Below are 22,388 nucleotides of genomic sequence, written 5' to 3' on the forward strand. Positions count from 1 at the left end.
GTGAAGGCGACTGACAGTACTGGCAACATTTACCACACTGTTAATTTACCTTCAAGTTCTTTTTAGCACCTCAAGTATCTTTGTTCCCACTATCAAAGAAAAAGAACATGATGTGCTTCAACTGCAGAATTTACACTAACTTAATCAACAGCTCTCACATTATTCTACCTCCCAACACTCTACTTTTAATAGGAAAACCAGTCATTGGTTCATCTTTCCACTTGGCACACAACCTATTTGCCAGCATATACCCACGTGTGCACACAGCTTTATTTTGCACCTTTAAGCAAATTAACTCAGTATCATCTGCACCAAAAAAAATCTTCTGATACATTCCCAAAACTCTGCACCTTTATGGAGCCTCTGAATAGCACCCAAAGACCTGAGGGAATTTTCATTTTATTTCAATAACCTGGCTTGTCAAAGTGCCATAACATGTCATAGTGATGGAACTTCACCAAATCAAGGTTACTACTGAAAAATCTGGCAAGAGAAAAAGCTAGTTGATATTTACCACAAATCAATATTGAAATAACAGACCATTAGTCAAGACCAATTACTACACACACTGAGATACAAAAGCTTACCTTGCTGACACGGGCACTCAACTTGAGCGGGTGAAAGTCTACTTCAAGCCAATTGTAAAGTTCTTTCACTTCTGGGACAACATATTGCACTACATTGAACCTGACCTACAGTCAACAAAAGAAAATCCAAAGATCTCAACATAAATACAGTATTAATCAATACTCAGTACTTTAAGATTTATATTCAACAAGTGAAACAGGCAACAGATGTGGGTTTTATACAGGAGATTATGTATTTCTCATTACATTCTTAACTGCAGTGACAGTAATTCTACACTACATCCCTTAAATGTAGCTAAAATGGAAAAGCAGACAAAAAATAAACAAGCTAAAGAGACTAGAGTAACATCCTCAGCCATTTCTAAGCCTACTACAAAACAGGCCCACATCCAAATTAAAATCACACATCTCTGTTCATGATTAAATTTCCAAAGCCTTCAATTGTGAGCTTGAGGTAGACTGGAGAGATGCTGTAAGAAGAATTAATTCAAATTGTAAAATGAGCTTTGAACCTAAATTTTAGATATTAGTGCAAATGACTGCAAGCGATTAGAACGTTCTCTGAAAATACCCATTATTTAATGTTTAATTTGTTTACAAGCATTTGGGGAGGTCTGAGGATAGATAAATCTAACATCTCTTCAAATTAAAAACAAGGAAGTTTTCATAATCACTTAGATCCATATGGTCCAACATTTGACATCTGGCCTGTGCTTATCCAAAACACATTTAAAACAGAAAATTAAGCACTTGGTTCAGTTAATTACACACTTCAGAGTCAGAAAAAAAACCCCAAAGTTCTAGATCATAACATGTTGCAGACCCCTCAATGTTTCAAATCAATATTTGTTGCTTGGGTGACATAAAAGACTACATTGAATTGCACACAAGCATTCATTTCCAAACAGCCCTAATCTGCAATTAAGTCCCAATTAAGCACACAGCTGTTTTAGCTTTAAAATCACTGTCCCACAGCCAAGCACGGTGCTTTAGGAGCAGGAGTCAGGGTTATGAAGCTGCTGAGCTGCAGCCCAGTACCCACCATGTCATTGATGAGGCTGGCCCGGGTAGGGGGGGCCTGCAGCCCCAGCAGGGTGGCCAGGCGCCGCTGCTTCTCCACGATGATCCCGTCCATATCCAGCAGACGAGCAATATCGGTTCTCTCTGGAGTTATTGGAATGGACAGGGTGGCCAAAAGGACTCGAGTGGACATCCTGGTGACAAAGCAGAAGTGCAAGAGATGAACTGCTAGAGAACACTTACTAATTCCTGTTCACCTGTGTGCCAGTTCAAGAGAGAAATTAATTTGCATCCATGATGCAAAACTGTGTAAAAACACCAGAAATAACAGAGGAAACACCAACTACACCATGAGAGGAGATTGTGAAATCTTTTGAAGAAAATACCACTACTCAGAAGAGAAAAAGAAAACAAACCCCCAGATATTTACTGACTCTCACATCTTCTCAGTCAGTAAAGAGAAGGAAGCTTAATTAATGTGATGTTAATGTTCACAATACTTACACTGCAGCTTTGTAAAACATCCTCCTTGCTCTAGATTTCTTTTGAAGCAATTAGTACTGGCCAATTTAGACAGAGCTGCTCACAGCCATACATGTCATCTGCTTCTTTTGGGGTACAATTTAGTTTATTTTTGAACCTAGGGGGTTAAAAACAGATTCTAAGATCACAGCAAGTATCTTTCCCCACCTCTGCATCTCCTCTTGTGTGAGATTCTTTCGCATTTCTCTCGATAAGTGATAAAGGCGGTGAAGGGTGGATGCATGAAAAAGAGCATTTCCTGATTTCCAGAAAACAGTTGAAACTTTGTGATAGTAATTTGCCATCAGCTGTGGTTTGGGTGGCTTCTTAGACAGTGCAAATAGTCCATGAATATCTTCCACTGCTTTGAAAGCTTCCTAAAAAAATGCAAAACAACCAAATACACTACTGTTAGAAAGTTTTTGCAAACCCAAAAAGAGGGAAAATAAAAATTTATTAAAGGTTGCAAGACTATAAAATATTTAGTACTACTGAAAGCTGTAATCTTCAGTTTTGTCAGCTACATAAAATGAAACACCTCTTTCCTAATAAATTATTTGGATGTATTCCATTAATTCTCTGCTTAGAATCTGGTATTTTTGAAAACTTGTTCCATTCACATTTTCAAGCTACAAACCAAGACAGGGATTAAAAAAAAACGCTGAACAAAAAATCTCTAAAAGTTCTACCAGCAAAGCTTGGTTTGAAATGTTGTACAGGAACACCAGACTAAGCATTCAATATTGTAGATATTAAAACTTTATTCTTTAGCTCTTATCCTTTCTTTACCTTGCTGCATGCACCATGAGACACGAACAGCATGGGGCAGACTCTGGAAAGGCTGCAGAGCCTGTTGGGGAGCCCTGCTGCATACCTGCCACAGCTCCATGCTGATAGCACTGTCCAGCTGCACCAGCCTGGTCTCCAGGTGCATGGACTGGCTGTCAGGGTTGTTGAGGTTGATGGCTGTGCTTTGGTTGTGGTGCCGCTGGATCTGCCCCAGGTGCATCCGCAGGTTATCGCAGAGCTTGCGGAACTCCGCCTTCCGCGTGTACTGCAGGCAGAACTTGAAAGCTGCAAGCAGGAATAATGCAGATTAAAAATGATCACTAATGGTCACTTCTGGTAGTTCTAAATGAGATTCAAATATGTAAATCAGTACACTTAAAGAATCTTCATCTGCAGTCAAAAGATATCTCGAACATGATACAATCTGTAACACATAGTAAGTGACAATGCAGAGCATTTCCATCTTGACCTCAAAAGATGAAGATGTTTCTACATAATAAACCATAAAGAGCAAAGGGAATACTTTAAGTCTCTTTAAAATGTTCTAATTTATGCAGTGATTCCAGCTTCTAGTTTGAACTAAGAGCACACAAAATCCTGTGAATAGCATGAATTCAGGCTTTGGCTTTGTCAAATGTGGGGGAAAAAATCTCAAGTAATCTAAATATGGAAAAGTTATATGAAGCTTTCAAATGACTGGAAATGACACAGACAAAAGCCCTGTCATTAATCTCACAGTTCTCAAAAACCAGTCCTTCTGCCTTCTGGAGATAAGCACAATACAGAACAACACAAGTTCAGGAAAGAGGTCAAGAAGAGGGGATGGACTGTAGAGGAGGATCAAAACCACCCAAAACCCTGGAAGCCCTCCACCCCATTTCTATAAAGGCCCAGAAGAACAGACAGAGCATGAGAACTGATTTGTGTAACAAGTGAGAAACTTATCTACAAAAAGGTCAAGCCCAGGTGTGTATACACCCCAGGACCCTGATCATCAGCTGGATCAACACTGAAGTGAGGACTGGCAATTTCTCTCTTTTCCCCCCTCCCATTCCTTCTCTCTAATCCTCTCTTTAATTCAACCCTCTCTTCTTCCACCCTATCCCTTTCCCCAAAACTCATTGCCATGTGCTTATACTGGGAGGTCAGGGACTTAACACACCAATTTTCATGCCCAGCATGTCATTTACTACTAAAAGTTTGTAAACTTTTGAGGACTATCTTGTTGCTCCTTTTGACCACAAGCATTGGATGCTCTCCTCCCCTTAAGGAGGGGACACCACATCATTACAGTTCAAGTTTCAATCTTTTGCACCTACCTTGCTGTGCAATGTCATGGTACAGGCGTTCTACTCGAGAATTATTTCTGAGAAGATCCAAACACTGTCTGTAGGATTCCCACAGAAATTTAACCCAGGGTGTCAAAAGCAGGCGGTCAGTACGATCCTGAGTGTCTTCTCCACTTACAGCACTCAAAAGAACACTTTAGTCAGGGCAGCGGGGTAAGGAAAGAGAAAAGAGAGAAGTGCTTTATTCCCTACAATTCTCATCAATTTTTCTTACCAGGTTTTAAGACTAGCCTGGACAAATCTGAAAGGCTAATTGCTGCTGAATGATCTATTGCTTATTTTCAAATTGGTCCCTCAGACTGCTCCCTTTTACTTTAAAGGATGTAGATAATTATTTGAAACTTTTAAGTTTCAAACTTTGGCCACTGCATACAGGACTAACACATCCAAGCTCCAGAGGTAAGACATCAGAAACTTGTATCCTTCAAAGGTAACTAACTCCAGGATTTTCCCCTTCCCTTTCCCAGCAGGGAGCTGTGTCCTGTACCTCTGTTAGAGTCAAGTATCAGTGTCAATGCAGACACTTTAGTACTTGCTGACATTTCCCTTTTAGTCACCAGCACTGCTGCCAGAGCTCACTTCATGCTGACATGTGACACAAGCACTGTGTTATGATCCGCACACATCAGAAACCAGAATGTTCACATTAACATTTCAAATCCTTTACAAATTCTGACATGAAAAAGGTGCTTAAATATGTCAGAAGTGAGATATGGTAATCTTGCATTTATTCCCTCATCACAGGAATATAAGACAGGGGAAAGCATTCCCAAGACACTGAGACCAATTCAGTGCTATGCCCCACATGATTCCTTTCTGCTGAACAATCCACTCAGCAAGTCACAGAAAAACATATTCCCTAAGCCTTCATTTTTAAAATTCTTTTTTAACTGCTTAGTGTGAAATCTCAACTCCTGTAACTCTTTTCTACTACACCATTTCCAGTTCTGGTTTGCACCTCTGGGTACTACACACACTATTAAACAAGACACATCACCAGTGCTTTCTCTAACAGATCAAGAGGAAAATCCAGCAAAAAAACACGAGAAGTCTAGAAAACCTAAAAAACATCAAGGAAACTGTGCTTGTTTAGATGAGAAGTGTGATTAAAAAGATCCATTCTCTAGTCCTCTGTTATAAAAAGGAGAATCAGGAAAAGAGATGTCATTCAATCTTCACTATTTAACTATTAGTGGATTCCTCTGTAACAATTTCAGGCACTAGAAATAACATGAATGGCACTGCCCCCCTATTGAAGACATGTCTGTCATCTCTTTTTTTCTGCAACCAACTTCTACTAAAGAGTTTTGCTGTTAACATGTAAATACAGAGCCTTCTACTCCAGGTCTTTATGAGTATTATTTGACTACTACAACTCTATTCCTAGAGAAGATAAATATTCAGTAATTTCTTCCAATTTTTTACCGTTTCTATTACCATCCATCATTGCCCATCCTATTAATTCTCTCTTGAATGTACTTTTCATGCCCTTTCTTCTATTGTCTCATCACTTATCCAAGCAAGCATAAAGTAACATTTCCTTTTGTTTGTACATGCAGAATGTGGTCAGAAGAAATGGAGGCTATCACATACAGGAATTACATTATATTACTGATATAATTAACAGTATTTCTACATCAACCAGTAATGAGCAGTCTACCATAATGAACTCTCTAATACCATTACAGATGCAGATCTGAGCAGACACTGGAAAGTGGTAACCCAACTCTCACAACCAATCTCACTGCACTTAGATTTTCTATTCCTTACAAATTGCTTTCTTTAGCTCTCTTTATTCAGATAAAGGATTCCATTCAATGCAAAATTCTTGCTTTTATCCCTACCTTTAAAACTTCTAAAACACCACCAGTATTCAATTTCAAGTCTACCACATTCATATCTCAGCTTTGTGAATGACAATAAAGACACTTTCTGTGAACTGCTACATTTTAAAGACAGGCACACCTTTCTGGAGTTTGAATGTTATCCAAGTCTTCTATGTCCAGTACCATCTGCTGGGATTCTTCCTTAGCTGCTTCTGTTTTTTCTTCAGCTAATTTTAAATAGGCTCGAACAACATCCTCCAAAGATTTGATGTTAACCTACACCAAAGGCAAAAAAATGGGAAGATGTTTCCACCCACAAGAGGCAACAAATCTTTAAAAATGTAACTGCTACAAACCCAAGAACATCTAAAAGGCAGATTAATCCTAATTCAGGACAAATCAGATACTTTGAGATTTTATCAGCTGACAGATACCACGCTATAAATAAGTACAATTAAAAATGAAAGCCATACCTGCTGGCAAATATTCTTGTACTGGTACAATCCTTCTTTTGCCAGGTGACTCTTGCGCAGATCCACGCAGAGCTCCAGGTATTTCAGCATAATTGGCTCGTGGATTTTCTGCCATGTTCGGTGTTTCTTACTTTTCATAACATCATAGAGAACATCAAGGGCAGGCTGTTTTTTGCCAACCTCAAGAAATTCTGAAAGAAAAATCCCAGTTAACAAAAGATCTGAACAGCAGAAGATGCATGCTTTATGCTTGACACAAGAAACATTCAGAATTTAATCAACTCTACCCAGAGTGCACTGATGGTTTGATTTAGTTGGCCAGATCAAAAAATGTTGGCAACTCAATGCCAGTTGTTCAATGACATAACTGGCAAACAAATTAACATGGGAATTTCAGGATAGCAGAGATGTCCCTCCATCCATCCAGGCATGATGGAGGTGTATGAATGCACACATCCAGTTTTAACTGTCCTGGTTTCATCAATGACAAGGAATACCCACCAGGAGGCCTGTGGGTTCAGCACCTACCAAAGATATTAAACAGGGTGCAAAACATAGTAAAGATGTGACTGAAAGAGAAAGTTCTGCACTCAGGTGAGGGAGGAAAAGAACTTCACTCAGCAAAGTTAAGTTTGTTCATTTGTTATTTTCAACTCCTGAGTGGTTTAGCACTTCTGTTTACAGAAGTTACCAAAAGCTGCTGCACTTCAGTTGAGGGTCAGACACTTTTTATATCAGCCTTGCTGCTGAAACCAGTGCCCCATTTATTCATCCCTAAGCAGCTGCTGTTATTTACAGGAGCTCTCAGCAGCACAGCAACTCCCACCTCTGATAACCCACACATTCTGCCTCACACAAAACTCAGCAAACCACTCACTGGAAACACTGAGGAAGTGACCCACATACACACAGACCCTGCTCTGAATGTACCCTGCAGAACAGCAGGAGGAATGAACACACAGAATGGGAATCAAACAGGTTTAAAAGATAAGGGAGGTCAAGTACAGCCAGTGGGAAATGTGCCTATTCTTAAAGGCTGAGGGGTGGAGTCAGTACTGCCCATGAAGCACTTTGGAAAGCACTCCACTCCTAAATAATGGCAGAAACTATTAAAGTAGGGGCCTGCCCCAGAGGCTCAGACATCAGACTGAACTTCCAAATTTTAGAATCTCAAATTTGAAGTTAAACATGGCAAAAGGTTTAAATTGAAAGCAGCAGAGTGGTTTTAATTTAAGGACCAGAACGACTCATATTCAGGGCTCAGTATATGTAAATAATGAGCTGGCAGAAGATGAGCAAGCTCCTTTCTAGAGAAAGCACTGTGATACAACTGAAGATAATCAGAATTATGGTGTGGCAGTATCCAGCAGTACTTTACTCACCAAGGGAATTTTAATAAAGCTACTCTCCATCCCATAATTTACACGCTATTCTATCTCACAGGTGCTTTTGAGACAATTACTGTACAGTTTTATGCTTGATTTATTAAAATAAACTTGAAAGGCAAGTTTAATCCTGCAACAATGCCAGGGAACTCCAACCACAGCTCTCAGTGGCCGATAACCAACTGGACAAAGTATAAAATTAATTTATGTTGCTTTGAAACTTTTCATTAACTCTGACCAAGCAGGTTCTTGCAAGTCAAATAATTAAGGCTAATTTAAGAGAGACTTGAGTAAAAGCACAAAATGAACCTGAAGAATCAAATACAGCAAACATCGTCATGCTTTGCAGTAGGACCTGAAAGTTACAAAACTCAGATCTGTAACATACAAATCCATAAGTAGCTGTAAGACTTACCATCTACTAGTTTTGCTCTTTTATACTACTTAAAATTCTAACAGGTATCCAGAGTAGCAACTGAAGCTCAGTGGTCAAGAACCAGCTGATACACATAAACAATTCACCTACTGCTAACCCAAAATCCTGAATTAAGCTCAGTTTTCAATCAGAGAAAACATATCATTACAAGAGGTGACAAAGATGTCATGTGCTTTAATATCTCTAATAGTGAGCAAGCTTAGTATCTGCAACACTAAAACACTCCATAAAGTTGCATTACATCCCTGAGAACAAAGCAATGCAAATATTAACCATAGCTGAGGGTTGGCCTTGACCTACATTTATCAGTTATAAAAATTGTTCATTTCTTACTTATCTGTGTATACTTAAAATCCTTTATTCTCTTCATATTTCCAAACATCACCTCTGTACGTTGAAGTCACTGAGAACATGAAGTGCTTCTAATGCTCACTTGAGCCTTACGTACCAAACACACACTGAAACTCTGGAAACTGCACTGGATGTCCCCATTTGAAATGTCAGTTTAACATTAAACTGCTTCCTGCAACAAACAATCTGCCTTAGGTACAACTTTGCACCCTTTATTATGTTTGACTGTAGTAAGATTGAGCCCCTGCAGTCTGTAACACTTGAGACTGTTTGTCATGTTTTCCATCCAGCCCACTGAAATTCAGTATTGCCAGCATCTCTCTGGAGAATATCCCCCTTTCTGTTCCCACCCTTCAGCTCAGCTCTACTCCTTCCCTTCAACACAATTTAGCAGACTTGCAGCAGTGTTAAGAAATGTGAACTTAAAGCATCAATAGTAATAGTGAGCAGTTTAAAGTCAATATTCCAGAAATATCACTTGCACACCAAATACCACTTACTCTACTCAAGAATGTGTAAGTATAAATAAAGTTTCTATATTATGGTACATGCATCTTTTCCAATGAAAGGACTGATACAGCACATCCTCATCCTTGAACGCTGACTGAAGCTGATTTTATCTTTTATCTTTTTATCTTTGTGGGAAAGATTTTTACAATGGATTATTCATTAAAAATCTTGAGGATGTGCAGTACTTTCACATTTTCTTGTTAATACACTAAGTACTTGAATAATGCACAGTCCCCAGACCATACAGCCTCTTCTGCTGTCATTTTCAAGACCCATATATCATCTCTAAGTTGTAGACGCCTTCAAGTGTCATCTTGTGATCAGCCCTGTGACAATGAAGGGTCTAAATGGTCTTGCTAAGGGCTTAAAATAGGATACTATAAAAAACAGAAGCGTCAAAGCCATATGTTTGGCCCGAAATGAGCCAGCTGATAAATATAACCAGTCCGGCTTTTATGTGGCAGTCAGCAAGCGACAGCTACAGTGCTGAATTGTCTTCCAGGGGCAAACCAGTGTTACCAGCCGTGCAGCAGTGAAGGAGTTTTACCATTTGCGTTCTCAGCGGAGTCACGTGAAGGACGGGACACAACACACGAAGCCCAGAGGGGCCAGAAGGGCCCGGGTTTGCGATCAGCCCGGGTTTGAGATCAGCCCGGGTTTGCGATCAGCCCGGGTTTGAGATCAGCCCGGGTTTGAGATCAGCCCGGGTTTGCGATCAGCCCGGGTTTGAGATCAGCCCGGGTTTGCGATCAGCCCGGGTTTGCGATCAGCCCGGCAGGGCAGCGCGCTCCGGCCCGCGGGATGCGGCCGTGCGAGCCGCGGCTCCCCCTGGCCCGGAGGCGGCCGCGGGGCCCAGGGGAGCGGGAGGCGGGGCCGGGCCCGCTCCCCGCGCCCGCCGGGCCTCCCTCTCCTCCGCCATGCGGCGCGGCCCGGCCCGGCCCTTTCCCCGCGCTCCCCGCTCCCTGCCGGGCGGGCGCTCCCGGGCGGCCTCCGCTCAGCGCCGGCGGATTCCGGGTGGGCTCTCCCGGCCGGGGGAGGCGTCCCGGGGCGGGCGCGGCCGGGGAGCGGCGCGGGAGGCGACCCGGCACCGTGTGTGTGTGGGCGCGGCCCGCACTGACCGTTCGCCCGCTTCAGGGCGTTCTCGGGCCGCTGGAAGTACACCGGCATGATGGCGGCGGCGGCGGCTCCTCACGGGGCGGCGGCGGCTCCTCGCTCCAGCCAGGCGGCACGCGCGGCCGGAAAGGGAGGGAGCGGCACGGGAAGGGGAGGGAAAGGGGCCGCGCGCGCCCCGACGGCGGCGGCGGAACCGGAAACCCCGCCCGGCGCGCGCGCGAACCGCCCGGCGGGACCGCACCGGGACGGGACATTGGGACCGGGCACTGGGACCGGGATCGGGACGGGGACGGGATCGACGGGGCACTGGGATCGGGACCGGGACGGGATCGTGGGGGAATCGCGGAAAAAGCGGGAGGGGGCTTAGGGCCGAGACCCTGAAGAGATCGTGAGGAGATCAGGACCGTGAGGCGGATCGGGATCGGGAGGGGATGGCGGGGCGAGCTGCACAAAGCCCTTTGAGCCTTAAGCGACAGCGTTAAGGCGTTGCCGGGGGTCGTGTGGCGCTGGCTGAGTCGTTCGCCTGCCTCGCACACTCTGTTGTTAGCATTGTCCTTACTGTTCGTTTTCTTATTCCACTGCTTCTTCTAATGTATTGTTCTTAGCCCAACACCTTCTCACAATTCTCCATCCTTGCGCAGGGGGAGGTGAGGGTGGACATGAGCGAGTGGTATTTCAGTGGGAATATTACTTTGGGGAAATCTATTCCTAAACCATGACAGACCTGTATTTGAGTACAGTCTGCATTAAGTAGAGTCATCACTAAGGTATTTATAGTGCTGAACAAAAGCACTATAAATGTTTTGTGTTCATAAAATTAAAAGTCTGTCAGGTGACTGCCTGAGGTCGGGGTGGCAGCTGTGCCATGTCACGGAGCCAGTGACTGTCCTTGCAGCCTCCTCCTGGGGACAGCTGTGCTCTCATGGGGACTGCAGGTGTCCTGCCTGATACTTATCACTGGATTTGCTGTTGGGCAGCCCACAACGTGTTTTTGGATCTCTAAAGTTCCTGAAAGCCCTCCAGGCTGCGATCAAGAGGATTTTGTATCAGGAGCAGCTATTGTCTGGCTTGTCCTGTCTATTCCTACGTGGTAGTTGAGTATATTTAATGTGTGCTTCATAACTTCATGGCTAAAGGCTGCCCTTTAGTGTGTTCCCGGGACAGGTCTGGCCTCTCCCAGAACTTCACAGTTTGTTTTTTTTTTAGCAGCTTCTGATGCTCCTCTAGTTATCCCAGTTATTTTGGAAGTTTCTTCTAAATCAGTGTCATGGTATTCCTAAAATTATTTAGATTGGAAAAGGCCCTTAAGATAATGGAATCCGATATTCAAGTGCCACTGTTCATCCAAACTTGCAAATGAGATCTTTACATTCTCAATAAACTTGCTGATGCACGGAGTTACTCAGGAATAGTTGTTCTGCTTCTGTGACTGTTCCTCACGCCACTTGCCCACTTGGGCACCAGCCAGCCTTTATCCATGCTGTGTATAAACACAGGGGTGTCTGTGTTCTGGGTTACTCAGGGTACAGCTCCCCACTTCAGGAGGTGTTTGCCAGCAGGCCCAACCTCATTTTGTGTAACATTTCACATGAACTGTGCCCCGTGGTTTACAGAGGGCTGCGGAGATGATGGTGGCGCCGGAGTTTCTCACTTTTGGGGAAAGGCTGAGGGAACCCGGCCTGTTCAGCCTGGAGAAGAGACAACTGAGCAGGGACCCCACGGCTCTGCTACACACGGCATTCCAGCCGAATAGAGGAAGAACTTTATTGTGCAGCGATCACGCATTGGGACAGTGCCCACGGACGGTCATCCCTCCCTGGAGATGTCCAAAATCCGTCTGCACTCGCTGCTGAGTGCCGTGCTCTGGGGACCTCCTTGAGCATGGCGGTGACACCGCCTGAGCCCCACGGTCCTTCCAGCCGGAACGATGCCGGGATTTTGTGACGCACACAACAAAAAAGACACATTTCCCCCAGACCCTTTATTCTCCCGTATAAGACCAGGCGGGGGGCGGCAGAGCAGGAAGCCGTGTGGAGCGGGAGGCGGGAGCGCTCAGTAAATGGCGGGGGGGCGGAGCGGGGCCGTGAGGGCCGGGCGGGCCCGGCGGGCGGAGCGGGGCCGGGAGGGCGGAAGGCGGCGGAGCGAAGATGGCAGAGGCGGAGGCGCAGCTGCTGCGGGCCGTGGGGCTGATCGGTGAGGGCCGGGGAGCCGGGCCGGGCCGGGGGCGGTGCCGCGGTACCGGGGCCCCGCCGCGCTGAGGCCGCGGGCCCGGCCGTGCCGGCTCTGCCTGTTGCGGAGCTGAGCCGTGCGCAGCTCGGCCGGAGTGTCTGAAATTCGCGGCTCCCGAGGTTTGTGTTGCGAAATCAGCAATAGGGGAAAATCATAAATGAGCTGCTCCGGGTACGTGTTCCTCAATACCGTGCTCATGTTGAATGTGCGTTCCAACTTGGTTCTTCTCTGATCTCGTGAAGCAGATTTATTAATATTTTAAAAATAAAACCCGTATCAGAATTCCTGCCTTAAGGCTTAAACCGTAGTGGCAGAACTGGATGTCTAGGGTCAGGGTAAGGTGGAATTTTAATCTGATTCCAGGAAACAAACCTGATTAACCCATCAATTTACTTCCTTGCTGCTGTTTGGCATTCTCACAGTGAACATCTTTCCACCATAGAAAAAGACACCAACGGAGATGCTTTGTGGGTTTGGTGTTATCCGTCCGTAACAGCTGAGCTGAGGACTCTGTTGCTGCGAAAGTGCTGCCTTACAGATGAAAACAAATTGCTTCATACGTTTGTGTTTGGCCAGTATAAAAGGTCTTGGTTCTACATCACTACGGTAGAAGTTCAGGATTCTCCAGCCTTGAAAAAGGTATGACTTGGTGGGGTTTTTCAGTAGAAAGCAGGGAGGGATTCTGCAGAGTTTCCTCCGTGGGTTGAGCAGTGTTTTCCCCTGGAGAGAAAGGTGAGGAAGAGGAGGGATTCAAGGTGTTGAGTGCTCACAGATGCAGCTCTGCTCAGGTGTCCTGCCAGTCTACGTTTCATTTGTCACCAAGTCTTGAAATTGCAGTCTTGGAATCCCCAAAGGATCAAGTTATGTAGGTACTTTCTTCTCCACTGCATTGATTACTGGAGGACAGCAAATATAGTTGTATCTTCTATCTGTTCCCTGTTATGAAAATCATTAAACTGTAGGTTAAGCCTATTCAATTTTCATGTCTCATGTTATGTTGTTAAGTGGAAAGATAACGTGGTAATTTTGCATGCCCACAGCAGAATGCTGCTTGCCTTTCTTCACTCCAAGTTTATATTTCCTATGAATTAAAATAAAATTATATGTCACAGTGCTGTCTTCAATAGTTGCAGTAGGAGATGCTATTTCAGGAGGACACGTGAGCCTGGTCATTGACTGCAGACTTTCAGTCCCAGACTTACTGTGCCAGCCCACAATCATTTGATTGAGGAAGTTAAGAGAAGTTCTGTTTGTGGGCCTGCTGTCTGTGTATTTTTTCCAGTCTCTTTCTAAATATGTTGATGCTTTCTGCTTCCACTGCCGTTGGGTTTCCTTCCTGCTATGGGGAAGAAAAATGCCTTTCTGTATTTTAATAGCCTCATAGGAGATTAGAGGAAAGCAACTTGTGTGTAGGTTAAGCAAAAGATAGTCTGCTAGAGCTGAGTCACATCAGAAATCCTCTGTCCAGGCTGTTCCTGCAGCTGGGAACTTGGAGCATTGACAGTAAAGTGGCCAAGACTGTTCATGTGGGGTCATTAACTGAGCTCTGTGTGTTTCTGTGCCTGTGTCATGTGCAGGTGACCCATTTCTCCATTGTCCTGATGGCCAAAGACTTCAACCCAGAGAAATATGCAGCCTTCACCAGGATCCTCTGTAGGTCTGTATAAAAGCTGGCCTGAGGTACTGCCATGGGCATGCTTAGATCTTGCCAAAGCAAAAGCTTGCATTCATTGTTGAATTCATTTGTTCAAATGAATTGCTGGAAACTCAGTCCTACAAATGAAATCAGATGATAAAAATCCTTGATTTGAGCTTGTCATATACAGAAGGTGTTGGGTGAATATCAGATGTTCATTGTTCTTTTCCAGACACACACCACCACCACCCTCACACTTGTATTCTCTGAGAAAACATTTTTAAAAAGTGTAAATGTTTGGGAACGTGTCAGTGCTGGACTTAAAGGTCACCCTCTGTATGGTGAATGACTTGTATCTTTCCACAACATCTTTGTAAATGCTGCTTGCATCTCTTCTGAGCTAAGTACAGCACCCAGGGGCTTTTTTGTTGTTTTTCATGTAGGGAAGTGAGAGCCCTCTTCCAACCAAAAAACCTCTTCTCTTTTCCTTGTCCTGTTTACTCCCCTTCCTGTCCCCATTCTCATACTCTCTCTCTGCTTCTTATTTTGCTTTTTCTTCAGTTTTAATTCAGTCCCAGTTCTTGATAGGAAGAGTATTCCCTGGGATTTTGCAGCTAATTGGATGCAATTGTGAGGTTATTGTGCTCTTGGGAGTTACTATATCTAATGCAGACTTGGGAATGTCTTCAGGCTTATCAATTCTGCAGGCTACTGAAAAACTGAGATTTGTTCTTTTTTGGTGATACATGAAATACTTAGATTCACTGTGGATCACATTTCTGCTGACTTACCAGCTAATACTTCTAGAATGGCTTCTTCTAAGTGTGATAATAATTGAGTTTCTAATGTGATGTAGCTTTGTGCTATAGCTAACATGGAAAATGTGTAGTTGACAGCTTCAGTGCTATTCCTGAAATCTCTTAACCTGTAAAATAGGTTACAGTCTCTCTGCTTCCTGGAAGACAGCTGACAGTGCATGAGTTCTCTCAGCTTCTTCTGTGTCATTTTGGGGTTTTAATATCAAGGACATGTTTATATTTTTTTCCATCATTTAGCAAAGAGTACAGAAGAATGGCAAAAGATACTTGGATAAAAATTTAAAAGCTACATAGTCATAGTCTGCATGTAATAAATAACAGGAGATACTGTGGTAGTTGCTTTTTCTTAAGCAGACACCTTCCAAGTCTGCAAGTCTTCCTTTGTCTGGACACCTGCCTACACCTTTTGGGGTGTGTTTCTATCTCAGTCCATGTTGGTTCATTCATAAAATAGAAAGCTGAAATAAAAATACAGGGTTATTTTAAATTCTAAAAGACAGATGTGTTTGTGTGCATATTGCAAGACTTCTAGTTTAGTGTTTAAAATCTCAGCCAAGTGTCCAGAATAAGAATTATTGCCAGCAGTATTGCTATTTGTGATACTGATTTTTAATTCTTTATTTTTCATATATATATATATATATATATATATATATAGGTGCACTGATTGCAGTTAAAATACCAGACTCTTCTTTTCACACAGAATCTACTTGAAGCATGGAAGTCCAGTTAAAATGATGGAGAGTTACCTTGCAGTCCTTACAAAGGGCATCTGCCAAAGTGAAGAAAATGGATCCTTCCTCAGCAAGGACTTTGATGCTCGGAAGGCTTTCCTTGCTGGCTCCATCAAAGGTGAATCCCTGCCAGAGTCTCTATTCTGATTTCTTTCTTACAGCCTAAAACACAATCTTGTTTTCATGTATGCTTCAAGTAAACTGTGCTGATACTCTTAGCTGTGCTGTTATTATTAAGTTTCTTCAAAATCATGATAATACCAGCATCTATAAAATTATTTCCTCCCTTTTCTAGATATAGTGTCTCAGTTTGGAATGGAAACAGTTATTTTATATACTGCACTGATGTTAAAGAAGAGAATTGTAGTGTACCATCCTAGAATAGAAGCTATCCAGGAATTTACCAGGTACTTCATAATTTCCTTCCTTCCCACCTACTCCCAGAAGTCCAATAAATTTTCATTGAGAAAAAAATCCTGTATTTTAAGGAAAAAAATCTATCTTAAACCTGTTTATAGAAATTCTGCTGAATTAATCCCTCTTAAGGTTTAGCTGTATGTTGCTCAACTTGGAGAAATTTAATGGTGGAATGAGTGATAAACTCTGCACTGATAGTAGAAGTCCCTACAGTTCACATATGTGTAAATTTATATATATCCCTCAAATGAGACCTAGTGATGATTGTTTTTTGTTGTGGCATGCAGTTTTTACTGTGAGGCTGTAGCTAATGTAAGTAAAAAATCTACTGTGTCTCAAGTTGCACCCTGATCTCCCCTAGGACTTTGCCTGCTTTAGTGTGGCATCGACAGGACTGGTCAATTCTTCATTCATATGTGCATCTCAATGAGGAAGAACTGGAAGCCTTAAAAGAATGCACAGGTAGTGATAATTTACTAATAAAACATATGAGGAAAATTCAATTTCTGCTTCTGTCACTACAAAGTTTTGCACCAGGGAACTTTGGAGAGAGAAAAAAAGTTATTTTGCTATTAATGCTGTTGATCAAAGTTAAACATCATTTTCTTTGGAAAGGGCAAATCAACTAAACAAGTGTGTGGGAAGATAATTAGTTAATCTGGTGGCTTTGGGTGGATCCACATCAGTCTGTCCCTAATCACAGATGCATAATAGCCTTGAGACTTTTTTGGTGCTTTGATTGGAGGGATCAAAAGTCTTCCTCTTGTAGAGAAGCAGCTCACTTAGATAAGCTACACTTTTTCCCAGCTTCTACACATCACTAGTAATGGAATGTTTTGGGTTTTTCTTATTCCTAACTCTGAAGTCCCAGACTTCTATTTTGATGTCAGTGAAGTCTGAGGCTCCTAAGCACAGGGTAAACTTTACCTGTAGGAGTTTGGTCTGTGTGACACAGTGCTGTGTGTGCACTGTGCTTAATGCATAATCCAGGAACAGGCCCTCACTTTATGCAGAGGTTACTGTGACACATCATGTGGCCATTGAGAGGCATCTTTATAAGAATATGAGCAAGGAAACTACTCATCTTCAACATTTTTACAGCTCACTAAGCATCTTCCATGGAGAAAAACTGCTCCAAGTTTGCTCATCTGATGTGCTGTAAATAAGAAAATCTCCTGGGTTTATTCCTCTGCTCCAGTCTAATATTGACTTCATGACAAGAGGCTCCAGAGTGGAGATTTTTTGTAATGAGAAAGTTGCAAATGAGTAATTTTAGTAGGAAGGCAGGAAGAGAGTTTAAAATTTCAGATTGATAACTTGGTGATATTGCTGTAGTGTTAGCAGTTAATCCATGCTCAAGGCAATTTTAGAAGTTGATTTTTAAACTCCTTGGAAATGAAGCATCTGCTGAACACTTGTTAAATGCTGATAATATCAAGAGAGCAACCTCCTGGGTCCAATGGGTATTGTGTCAAATACTCTTAGAACAGACTTTGGGACTGTGTTTTTTATTTGTGAAGATGCTAACCTTGCTCAATTCCGTGCTCCAGGTTACATCGCTGGATTTACAGACTCTGAAGTGAGCAGTAGATCAGACCTCTATGATGTGTATGTGAATTTGGCAGACACTGAGATTACAGTATCACCTGTAGTAAAAGGTTGGTTGCTGTTTTTGTTTTGGATTTAGAGGCAGATTATTCTAGAGTTGACAGTATTGCTCAGTCTTGTTCTAGGTCAGTCTTGATCCTTCTTCCATCCAGGTTTTGAAAAGTCAATATGTAAATTTCTGTCTTCACTTTATTGCCACCCTGGAAGACTGGTTAAAGCTGGAGTTTGGCAGGATGTGCTTTGTTTTCCAACAAATGCACAAGTGGGATTTCATAGCATCCATGTTACACATGGAAGAGACTTTCAACTGAATGGAGAGATGCTACATGAGTTTTTAGTAAAACGTGGCACTAAATATTGGAAGACTGGGGATTATTTGAAAAAAAAAAACCAAAAAAACCCTTGTATGTTGCTTATCATCTTGCTGTTCCTTATCACTGCTTTGGGCCTCTTCAGAGGTACATTAGTTGTTGACACAAGGTTATTGGCTTTACCAGATTTCAAATGGCAGTCAAGGAAAGATTCCTCAGGTTGGTGTGTTATTCATATGCATTCCTGGGTATCACAAAAAAGGGGATTTTATGTGTGGTGTTTTGTTTTTCTTTTTACACAGAGGCAATGACAATGGGAAAACTTCACAAAGAAATTGGACAACTAATTGTTCAATCTGCAGAAGATCCAGATAAATCAGATAGCCAAGTCATTAAGGTTAATATTTTATTTTTAAATCTAATTAACTTCTATTGCTAAATCTTGGCAGAAGGTGGGAGTAGGAGGAAGAGTGTCACTGAGAATTAGTCAGTCTCTTCTACCTTGAGCATTTTTATTCATCATGCAGGTTTTTAAGGATAACTTAGTTTATGTTATCTCTTGGATAATTACATTGCTGAAGAAAGCTCATAAATTCTATTGATTGGAAGACTGGTTTCCCAGGAATGGATTTTGCTCAGTTCTTTGTCAGTAGTATTGGCAACACCTTGAAAAGATGATACTAAATATGGCTTCTTAGCTATGAAACCTGATTTTTATGATGATGCCATCTTATCACTCCCTCCCCCATCTAATATTAGACATTTCACAACTGAGTGACTTAATCACAGAGCTCAGTAAGGTCAGGAGTGGTTGTGCTTCCTTTACCCAATATGGCACAAAAGCAGGCTGAATAACTGTTATAAGTTTGCCTCAAAATAAATGGGGACTTTATTTAAAATGAGCTGTTTATTTATCATTGTTTCATTTTTTCTGTTCTGTATTGATTGTTTTTTATTGTAAGTGTATGTGAAAACCTTTTAATACCTAATACTATATTCATGGTTGCTTGTTTTTCTGTTCCTTAAGGACATTTCTCTGAAGACAAAAGAAATCTTGGCTACTTTAGCCTCACTTACTGAGGTTTCTGATGGCAGTGAAAAACCAACCCTTAATGCTGAGGCCCTGAAACAAAAGCGATTTCCACCAGCCACAGAAAACTTCCTTTTTCATTTAGCAGCTGCTGAACAAATGCTCAAAATCTGATTTTGATGCACTGCAGTGTTATGGACCAATTCTGAAAAAGCTGTCTCTGCTATCCAGATAGGTATACCTGGTATTTTATATGGAAAGTTAAAGGTATGAGTCAATGTCCTAGTTACCATGATGTAATGCAGAGTGTTGGAGCTTGACTGGGAACATATGGAGACATATTTGGGAACATTCCTGGTGTCATTATCCCCCCAAATCTAACTGTGTGCCTATGTATTTCACACCACAGAGTGAGTGGATATGCAAATAGCACAGGCCAGAGTGTCCAGGCTGTGGCAGGCATCAGTGTAGTGGCTCTTTGTCCTGCACATTCCAGAGGCTGGACAGCTGGGATTGTCTGCCTGGAACCTGACTGCAGTGAGCCCAGCACAGCTGGGATGTGCTGATCTCTGCACAGGACACCCTGAATGTGCTGCTGCTCTGAGTGCTCCTTCTGGGCTTCCAGGGATGTCAGCCTGTCAGATGCTGCTCTAGCTCTGGACTGCCTGATACCTGGAAATCCCAAATAAATGGACAAGTTCTCTCTTTCTACTTGAAAGTGTCTAGGTGTGAATAAAGAATGTGTGGGAAAATCTGATGTGGCAGCCTTAGTATAAAAAGGAAGGGATATTTTGAAGCTCAGGTGTGAGTTGAGCACCTCTTTTGGGCTCTTGCCTTAGAGGTTTTCCCCCTTTCACTCCATCCCATGGCTCAGATGGAGGGATAAGGTACAGGATTACTGTGCTTGAAGTGGGGCTTCCTGGGGGGGTCATGGACAAGTGCTGCCTTACAGCTGGAGTCATTTAAGAAGTTGTTGGGGCTTTCAGCTGAGAGGAGACCTGGCCATTCATTCCTGATCCACTGAAAGTCAGATGAGTCACAGCCTTATGCACCAGGAATGCTGAAATGGCCACGTGCCACAGGTAGAGCAGCAGCTTCTTGAATGACTGGAGCTGTAACACAGGTACTGTCAGGTGCTCTGTGTAAATTAAATCCAGATGGAAACTTCTGAAGTCAACTGGGAAAGAGTTTAGAGAAAATTAAAATTTGTCTACTTGTTTGGTTGCACAGCCACAACTCAAAAGTGAGTTTTTGTTTTGTTGTTTTGTGTTTTTTTTTTTTTTACTGAGCAGCCTGAAACTAACTGCTTTACAATCTTCTGAGAAGAATTTAGAGTCTATAAGGAAATGCTCTGAGCCAAACAATCTGCATTTGTTCAGAAATGTCCACAACAAATCATTCAATTCTGCAGTAGCACTTTGTTATAAGAAAAAATAACCTTTTTCCTGGCCTTTGTACAGATGGGCTGTAGCATGTGGTTTTACATAGAGATTTTATACTTATGATTAAAACTTTAGTAACCAATATTTATATTGTTAAATAATTGGATGTTTGCTATTCTGAAACTGGTAGAGCTCATCAATAACTAGGTGCAAGCAATATTGGTTGGAAAAAGAGTTGTCCTTTTTCTATGTATAATACCTTAAGGAAATCTGTTTTAGAATGTGATGCAGGAATGTGGCTTCTGTGTACAATGGGTGGTTATTACAGTCAGGAAATGAAAGTGCTTCAGAACAATCCCCTATTTTCAGGGGTGTAAAATTCTGCTTTGAACATGTAGTCTGAAGTTAAAATTCTGAATAGAGTAGCATGTAATTATCTTTTTTTTAAACTTCAGAGAAAAATACTGCAACTGCCTTTGTTTACCTGTAAGTGCTCTACAGCTTTTTTCCCATTTGCCCATTAATGGTTTTTGTTAATGGTTCTTTAATATTGCTGCTTCTGTTTTGGGACCTGTAAATCAGTCAGATCAGAAGAACTGCAAAACTATGCTGAAAATTCTCTTCAGGACCTACTTTAAAGTCCACTGAAAAGGAATTCTTTCACCAAGGAAAACCTGAATCTGCTTCAGCTAGCTGTCTTAACACCACAGTGTAACTGAGAAGAAATTCCCATAGTTTCTTTTTAACAAACTGCCTTAAGGCATATTTAGAGACAACACAAAGCAGAGGAGCTCAGTTGCAAACTAAACCTTGAATGCCTGTTTTGATTTCTGTTCTGGAAATGTTTCAGTTGAAAATCTCAGTGTTGTATTAGTTCTCCTGACCTTTGTGCAACACAGATGAAATACAATTTTGCACTGAAGGAACTGGCCTCATAGCATGCTTTGCCTATTAAAAAATTCCTGAACAGTTTATCCTTTAATTTATGTAAATTTATTCTTGAATAGTTGTGACCATGGAGTCACAGGCTTTAGCTCTTAGTTTTGCAGTACTGGGATTGAGCTATGGTTTGGTCTTTAGGTTGGAAATGTTCAGACACTTCTGTCATTGCTGATTTTATCATCAGCTCTGTACAAGATTTATTTGCCTCCCTCAGCTTCAGTGCATTCAAAGGATTGTCTTAATGTTCTTGCATTTGCTCAATGACTTTTGACACTGTTTCTTTTCAAAAATGTTTAAAATAAAATAGAAAAATTTGCAAGGTCAGGACAGGAAAATATTTCTATTTATTTCTCACTTCCCTTTCCCCAGGATGCACACAAGCAGACTGTGGGTGCAGTTGCTCTTTTGCAGTCAGAAGACATTCTTTCTTCCTCCTAGAAGCAAAGGCTGTTCAAAACAAAATTTTGATTCATATCTTTTCCATCTTACTACCTTTCTGTTCATGGAGAAATACAAAATGGTGAATGGTTCCTGCACCATAACATCTCCACTATGTTTGCAGAAATTGGAGGGTAAAGAGTGAACAGGGCAGAGGCTTGCAAAGGGGAGCAGGATAAACACTCAGTCCCTGCAGCTGAGATTTTGCTGAGTAAATTGGGTTACTTGCTTTACTGCTTTCATCCCTGGGGTTTTAGTTCCTGGTATGAGCTGCCCTGCCCTGTTTCCCTGCAGGCAAATGTGTGAAGGGGGAATGTCCAATGGAGAGCAGTGTAATGCTTTGTAACCTGGAAAAACTTGTCATGGGATTTCTGACAGAATCCATCTTAAATGTCTTGGCTGCTTCTGCTTTTGGCTCTGACTGCTCCTGGTTTCTGAGGGTTTGTTAATTGTGTGGTGCGAGATGTGAGTTGAAGCAGCTC

The 22,388-nt window shown here is 42.2% G+C and overlaps 2 protein-coding genes across 3 annotated transcripts in view; one reads left to right on the plus strand and one right to left on the minus strand.

Moving 5' to 3' along the window:
- The window catches only part of EIF3A (eukaryotic translation initiation factor 3 subunit A), a 28,375-nt gene extending 17,851 nt beyond the window's left edge, over positions 1–10,524 (minus strand). Inside the window, exons 1-8 of the mRNA XM_079312498.1 lie at positions 10,367–10,524; positions 6,567–6,757; positions 6,233–6,369; positions 4,238–4,401; positions 3,004–3,203; positions 2,298–2,506; positions 1,630–1,801; positions 588–692 (exon numbers count right to left, since the gene is read on the minus strand). Of these exons, the coding sequence (XP_079168624.1) occupies positions 588–692; positions 1,630–1,801; positions 2,298–2,506; positions 3,004–3,203; positions 4,238–4,401; positions 6,233–6,369; positions 6,567–6,757; positions 10,367–10,415 (1,227 nt within the window). The 5' untranslated portion in view covers positions 10,416–10,524. The remainder of the gene's footprint in view (positions 1–587; positions 693–1,629; positions 1,802–2,297; positions 2,507–3,003; positions 3,204–4,237; positions 4,402–6,232; positions 6,370–6,566; positions 6,758–10,366) is intronic.
- A 1,881-nt stretch (positions 10,525–12,405) lies between these two features.
- DENND10 (DENN domain containing 10) lies at positions 12,406–21,792 on the plus strand. 2 transcript variants are annotated; one of them, XM_079312318.1, is made up of 9 exons: positions 12,406–12,554; positions 13,013–13,229; positions 14,168–14,247; positions 15,748–15,896; positions 16,074–16,185; positions 16,557–16,657; positions 17,746–17,853; positions 18,417–18,511; positions 19,142–21,792. In XM_079312318.1, the coding sequence occupies exons 1-9, from the start codon at positions 12,421–12,423 to the stop codon at positions 19,316–19,318; spliced, it is 1,173 nt and encodes a 390-aa protein (XP_079168444.1). In that variant the 5' UTR covers positions 12,406–12,420; the 3' UTR covers positions 19,319–21,792. The 2 variants fall into 2 exon arrangements, with proteins under 2 accessions (XP_079168444.1, XP_079168445.1); XM_079312319.1 differs by having other exon boundaries at positions 12,430–12,554; positions 13,033–13,229.
- Positions 21,793–22,388: the final 596 nt, after the last annotated feature.

This window comes from Erithacus rubecula, assembly GCF_903797595.1.
Source record: "Erithacus rubecula genome assembly, chromosome: 9".
Lineage (NCBI taxonomy): Eukaryota > Metazoa > Chordata > Aves > Passeriformes > Muscicapidae > Erithacus > Erithacus rubecula.

Coding starts and splice junctions, on each gene's coding strand:
- DENND10 (XM_079312318.1), top strand. CDS start 12,421: ATGGCGGGGGGGCGGAGCGGGGCCGTGAGGGCCGGGCGGGCCCGGCGG. Junction 16,186..16,556: donor GCTATCCAGGAATTTACCAG/GTACTTCATAAT, acceptor GATCTCCCCTAG/GACTTTGCCTGCTTTAGTGT. Junction 16,658..17,745: donor AGCCTTAAAAGAATGCACAG/GTAGTGATAATT, acceptor TCCGTGCTCCAG/GTTACATCGCTGGATTTACA.